This window comes from Neopelma chrysocephalum, unplaced genomic scaffold (genome assembly GCF_003984885.1).
Source record: "Neopelma chrysocephalum unplaced genomic scaffold, ASM398488v2 Primary Assembly neopelma1_95696, whole genome shotgun sequence".
Lineage (NCBI taxonomy): Eukaryota > Metazoa > Chordata > Aves > Passeriformes > Pipridae > Neopelma > Neopelma chrysocephalum.
The window spans coordinates 1-6,014 of record NW_020924360.1 but is presented as its reverse complement, the minus strand read 5'-3'; the positions used below and the strand labels follow the sequence as shown (position 1 = coordinate 6,014).

The 6,014-nt window shown below is 73.3% G+C and overlaps 2 protein-coding genes across 2 annotated transcripts; both read right to left on the bottom strand.

Annotated features, from left to right (window-relative positions):
* Positions 1 to 14: 14 nt before the first annotated feature.
* CCKBR (cholecystokinin B receptor) lies at positions 15 to 3,455 on the bottom strand. The gene is made up of 5 exons (XM_027708160.1): positions 3,274 to 3,455; positions 2,013 to 2,264; positions 1,314 to 1,578; positions 1,115 to 1,242; positions 15 to 730 (listed from the first exon to the last, which is right to left on the bottom strand). The coding sequence occupies exons 1-5, from the start codon at positions 3,428 to 3,430 to the stop codon at positions 219 to 221; spliced, it is 1,314 nt and encodes a 437-aa protein (XP_027563961.1). The 5' UTR covers positions 3,431 to 3,455; the 3' UTR covers positions 15 to 218.
* A 588-nt stretch (positions 3,456 to 4,043) lies between these two features.
* Positions 4,044 to 6,008, bottom strand: LOC113980937 (cyclic nucleotide-gated cation channel alpha-4-like; the record flags this gene model as incomplete). Its single annotated transcript, XM_027708159.1, has 2 exons — positions 4,044 to 5,164; positions 5,240 to 6,008. Coding segments are annotated over 2 exons (1,890 nt in total), but the record flags the coding sequence as incomplete, so codon positions are not given.
* Positions 6,009 to 6,014: the final 6 nt, after the last annotated feature.

The window sequence follows — 6,014 nt, the reverse complement described above, 5'->3', positions numbered from 1 at the left end:
CTGGTGTAGGGGGGCTCAAGGGGGTCCAGCTGGCGGGTCCCAGCTCAGGGGGGGCCAGGCTGCTGACGGTGGTGCAGCTGAACTTGGAGAGTGAGGCTCTGGCCATGGGGGACTCGAGGGGGACCGGGCTCACGGGGTAGGGGCTCAAGGGGGCCCCAGGCACTCGTGTTGGGGTGCTCAAGGGGGTCCAGCTCAGGGGTCCGGCTCAGGGTTCCGGCTCAGGGGGGGCCCAGGCTGCTGACGGTGGTGTAGCTGAACTTGGAGAGCGAGGCGCTGGCCATGGGGGGCTCGTCGTCGGGGGGGCGGCGGGGGCAGGTGCGGCGGCACCCCCAGCCCGCGCAGGTGGCCCCGAAGGCCTTGCGGAAGCGGCGGTTCATGAAGCAGTAGATGAGGGGGTTGGCGCAGGCCGAGGTGTAGGACAGCAGGTGGATGAAGGCGATGGGGGTCCCCGAGAGCGCCCGCTGGGCCGCCCGCGGGGCGAAGGCGCGCCAGGTGTTGGCGGCGAAGATGGGCAGCCAGCAGAGGAAGAACATGGCCACGATGACCACCAGCATGCGGATCACGCGCCGCTTGGCCGCCAGCTGGGCCCCCGAGCTGTTGACGCGCGCCCGGTCCTGCTGAGCGCCCAGCGCCCGCAGCTCCAGCGCCGCGCCCGGGCGGGACAGCTGCAGGTAGCACCCGTCCCCCTCGTCACAGCCGGGCACCGCGTCCCCCCTGGCACCACGCTGGGCTGTGGGGCGAGGCAGCACGGTCAGGGCCGTGGCACCGGGGGGACGTGCTGCACCCCAACACCGTGGGAGCGTCCTCTGGGCGGTGGGATGGGGTGTCGGGGGAACATGGGCATGATCACACCACCATGGGGACCCGAGGCACCCCAACACCACAGCAGCATCCTCTGGGCAGTGGGACGGGGTGCGGGGGACACAGACACATCCGTGGCACCACGGGGACACGCTGCACCCCGAGGCTGCGGGAACATCCTACAAGGAGGTCCCTGGGAAAGGGGATGTCCCCGGGGAATCCCCCGCTGTGGGGAGCTGGGGTGGGGGCTCTACCCTCCCTCTCATTCCGGGGCAGGGTCACCCCCAGCATCACCCCCACCCCGTCCCCTCACCTGCCGCCTCCCCCTTGACGTGCAGCTCGAAGCGGATGCCGCGGTAGAGCTCGCGGGAGATGAGCCAGTACGCCACCGTCATCACCACGCCCGGGATGAAGAAGAGGATGAGGAGCAGCAGGACGTACCTGGGACAGGTGGCCCCTGTCACTCGGTGTCCCCTCGTCCCCCGTGACCCCCGTTCCCCCCCGGGACTCACCAGGCCTGCCGGAAGCGCTCGCTGGGCCAGTGGTGTGAGCACTGTGTGGGGGGCGGGCGGGGGGCGCGGGGGGCCGGGGGGCGCGTGGTGCTGTACACGGCGTAGGGCAGCATCAGCAGCGCCGCCAGCGCCCAGGTGCCCGCGATGACGCGGCAGGCGTGGGACCGCGTCTGCCAGGCGCGCGACTGCAGCGGGTTGCAGATGGCACTGTAGCGCTCGAGGGCGATGGCCACCAGGCTGAAGGTGGACACGGCCACCGACACCGCTGAGGGCAGTGGGGGGGGGGGTCAGTGGGTGCGGCGTGATCCTGCAGCCCCCCGTGACCCCCTGTGGCCCCCCAGTGCACCCCACGTACCCATGAGGTAGGGGACAAGACCCCCACCCTGTATTCCATGTACCCATGCGGGACAATCCCCCCATACTCATGAGGCAGGACAGTACTCCCCCTCGTACCCATGAGGCAGGATAACCCCTGCCCCATACCCATGAGGCAGGACAATCCCCCTATACTCACGAGGCGGGACAGTCCCTCCCCTGTACCTGTGAGGCAAGACAATCCCCCCGTACCCATGAGGCAGGACAATCCCCCTATATTCATGAGGCGGGACAGTCCCTCCCCTGTACCCATGAGGCAGGACAATCCCTCCCCCATACCCAGGAGGCAGGACAATTCCCCCAGGCAGGACAATCCCCCCGTACCCATGAGGTAGGCGACGAGCTTGCAGACGGCCTCTCCGAAGACGAAGGTGCCCATGAGGCCGGGCAGCAGGGTGAAGGGCATGCAGCACAGCGCCAGGAGCAGGTCGCTCAGCGCCAGGGACAGCAGGAAGCAGTTGGTGACGGTGCGCAGCCGCCGGTTCAGCGCCAGCACGGCCACCACCAGCGTGTTGCCCCCGACGCTCAGCACGAAGATCAGCGTGTACAGCACCACGCGCACCGCCACGTCCAGCTCTGCGGGCAGCCGCGTTGGGGACCCCGGGGCACCCCAGAGCCACCGCGGGGGCACCCCCGCGGGCACCCTAAGGCTGCCCCGGTGGCACTCCAGAGGCACTCCAAAGCCACCCCAGGACAGGTCCGGGCACTGGGGCTCTGGCTGGCTCCACGGGGCTCAGTGCAGAGCAGGCACCGGGCACCCCAGTGGCACCTCAAAGACACCCCCAGGGCACCCCGGAGGCACCCCGGCACAGGTCCGGGCTCCGGGGCACCGGGGCTCCAGCGTGCCCGGGTGGGATCCGGCGGCTGAGCATCCCGGCTCTCCCCGCGTGGCAGTCGCCGTGGGACCGGGGTGCTCCCGCCGACCCCCGGCTCTGCTCCGTGAGGTTGTGGGGCCCGGAGCCACACGGGTGCCCCCATCCTGCCCACCCCCCCCACCCCCCGCAGCTGGGCTCCCAGTCCGTCGGCAGCGCAGGGACGTGACCGGGGACGGCCAGTGCCGGGAGCCGAGTGACAGCGGGGGCTGGCGGGGCCCGGCTGGGCGGGGGGGCGATGAGAGCCCCAGCCCTGACGGTGGCGTTGGGGGGTTCCAGTCGGGGAATGGGACTGGGAGGTCCCAGCCCCCTTGGTGGGTTGGGATTGGGGGTCCCGGCTGGTCAGAGGGGAGGTGTTGGGGGTCCCTCCCTCGTCAGTGGGGCCGGGGTGCGGGGTGGGTGGTGGCTGTGCCACCCCTGTCGGGGTCCCCTCCGCCTTCCTGCTGCCCCGGTACAGCCCGGTGTGTCCCCTCCGGGATACCCAGAGGGACTACCGGGTCAGCGCCGGGGCCGCCGAGCCTCCGGCCGGGGCGCAGGGACCGGGATGCGGAATGTGATGGGGGACACGGCGGGGGACGGGCGCAGCACCGGGCAAGGACCGCGGGCACGGGGGAGCGGGGCGGGGGCACCGTGGCGGCACGGCGGGACGAAGCGGGTGCCTGGGGGTGCAGGGCCGGGCACGGGGGGTCCCTCCCGCCCTCCCCCCATCTCACCTCTGGGCGCCGGGGGCCCGCGGAGGCCCCTGCGGAGGAGGTCGCAGGCGGAGCTGTTAGTCCCGGTGCCGGTGCCGTTCCCGGTGCCGTTCCCGGTGCCGTTCCCGGCGCGGCAGAGCAGCTCCTGCAGCGACTCGTTGGGGAACCGGGGATCCATGGCGGGGCCCCCCGCGCCCCCCCGCACCCCCCCCCTCCGGCAGGAGGCACCGGGAGGGATCAGGCACCGGGAGGCACCGGGAGGCACCGGCAGGCTCCGGGAGGGACGAGGCTCCACTCCGCTCCGCTCGGAGCCGCCGGTGGATGAGCGGGGGCGGCGCCCGGCGCGGGGCGGGCCGGGGCCGGGGGCGGGGGGCGGCGGCGGCGGGGGGGGCCCGGGGGGGGGAGGGGAACGCGGGGGGGTGGGGACGGGGGGAACCGGGGGGAGGGGGGGGGGCACGGGGGGTGCAGGGGGTGGGGCTCGGGGAGTAACGGGATGCAGGCGGAGCCCCGGGCGGGTCGGGGGGTTCGCACGGGGCTCGCCGGGAGCGCTCCTGCGGCGGCGGCCGTCACCGAGGTGTCTGTCACCGTGGGACTGTCACCGTGGGACTGTCACCGTGTCCCCGAGAGTGACCCCGGCACGGCCCGGCGGGCTGGGGGTCCCGAGCTGCTTCCGGCTCCGGTACCGGCTCGTTCCCAGCCCAGACCCCACCGCTCCCCGACCTCGACCCATTCCCTTCCCGGCCCCTTCCCCGTCCCGGTGTCTCGCTGCTGTGTCCCCCCCAGGTGACCCCTCAGCGCCGTGGGACGGGTCCCCCCGCACCCCGACCCCTCGCAGGACCCCGAGCCCCGGGGAGTTCCTGCACCCGTCTGGAACCCCGTGACCAAGAGGGACCCTGTGCCATGGGGGTACCCTGCATCCTATGGGGACCCCCTCCCCCAGGGTGTCCCTGTGCTATGGAGGGACCCCGTGCTTTAGGGGGAACCCGGCCCCCGGGGGGAACCTGTGCCCTGCGGGGAGCCTGTGCCCCCCTGGGACCCTGCACCCCACTGGGACCCTGTGCCCCAGTGGAACCCTGTGTCCTGGGAGGACCCTGTGCCCTGAGGGGACCCCGCACCGTGGGAGTACCCTGTGACCTGGGGGGACCTCGTGTGACACTGCGACCCTCTGCCATTGGGGGACCCTCTGCCATCGGGAGACCCTCTGCCATTGGGGGACCCTCTGCCATTGGGGGACCCTGTGCCATTGGGGGACCCTGTGCCCTGGGCAGACCTTGATCCCCAAGAGGACTCTGTGCCTTGGAGGGACCCTGCACCCCAGTGGGACCCCATCCTCCAGCAGGACTTGGTCCCTGGACAGGACCTTGTGCCTTGGGGGCAACCTGCACCTTGGAGGGATCGCAGTCACCGACAGGATCACGGGCCCTGAGGGGACCCTGCGTCTCGGTTGGACCCCGTGTCCTGGGGGGCCCCTGTCCTCCAGCAGGACCCCGTGTCCTGGCTGGCCCCTGCGGTGTGGCCATTCCTGCTGCCCCAGCCATTCCCGCTGCCTCGTCCCGCTGCTGCCTCAGGTGCAGCCGCCCCTCGAGGCGCTGGATGCGCAGGGCCATGCGCAGGGCGCTGGCCTCCAGCTGTGCCAGCAGCCGAGCCGCCCGCGTCTGCAGCCCCTCCAGGGCCTCCTCCAGCCCCCGCAGCCGCCGCTCAGCCTCGGCCTCGGCCGCCGCCGCTGCCGCCTCAGCGCCCGTGTCCAGCCGGCCCATGGCCAGCAGCAGCTCCCGGCCCTTGGCCTCCATGGCGGCGCGGGCGCGGGGGAACTCGGCCAGCACCTCGGCCAGGTCCTCCTTGCCCAGGCAGAACAGGTCCGAGTAGCCGATGCTGAGGATGTTGGCCGTGCGCCTGTTCCCCGCCGTGTTCCCTGCGGGGCAGGGGGGGCCGTGAGCCGGGGGGGGGCCCGCGGGCGCGGCGTCGGCGCGAGGCGCGCGGGGCTCACCCTTGATGTTGATGAGGCTGATCTCCCCGAAGTAGAGCCCCTCGCCCAGCACGGCCAGCCGCGTGACGCCGTCCTCGGCCACCACGGCCAGCCGGCCCTCGCGCACGAAGTACATCTCGCGGCCCACGTCGCCGCGCCGGCACACGAACTCGCCGGGGCCGAAGACCTGCGGGCGCAGGCGCAGCACCAGCTGGCGCAGCACCTCGTGCCCCCAGCCGCGGAACAGCCCCACGCGCCGCAGGGCCGGCAGGTGCACGTCGGCCACCACCTGGGCCCGCAGCCCCCGCGGCAGCCGCCGCAGCACCGCCCGCTCCGCCGGCAGCTTGCGCTGCGCCCGCAGGTGCCGGTGCCAGCGCGCCACGCGCCCCGCCAGCCGCCCGCCCACGCCCCGCGCCCGCAGGTACCGCCGCACCGGCCCCGCGTCGGGGTAGAAGGCGGCGTCGGCCGCGCTGAGGTTGGCGATGACGGCGCTGATGCCGCCGGTGACGGTGGCGAAGCCCAGCACGGCCAGCAGGAAGCCGGCGGTGGCGAAGAGGAACTCCTCCTCGCGCCGCGGCGCCGGCGTGTCGCCCACCATGGCCAGGACCAGCGTGGAGAAGTAGAAGCTGTGCAGGTAGCGGCGCAGCGGGCGCGCGAAGGCGGGGCACACCCAGGGGTCGGTGCCCGGCCCCAGCCGCGCCGACAGCGCGAAGTAGAGGCAGCCGTGCCAGTGGATGCCCAGCACCAGGTACATCATCAGCTTGGCCACGCGGAAGGCGTTGGGCCGCCCCGTGCG

What these genes read in the sequence shown, in the direction of transcription:
- CCKBR (XM_027708160.1), bottom strand. Translation starts at nt 3,430, where the DNA reads ATGGATCCCCGGTTCCCCAACGAGTCGCTGCAGGAGCTGCTCTGCCGC. An exon ending in CGGGCCCCCGGCGCCCAGAG is followed by an intron (nt 2,265 to 3,273) that starts GTGAGATGGGGG and finishes GGCTGCCCGCAG; the next exon opens with AGCTGGACGTGGCGGTGCGC. An exon ending in GCTCGTCGCCTACCTCATGG is followed by an intron (nt 1,579 to 2,012) that starts GTACGGGGGGAT and finishes CACTGCCCTCAG; the next exon opens with CGGTGTCGGTGGCCGTGTCC.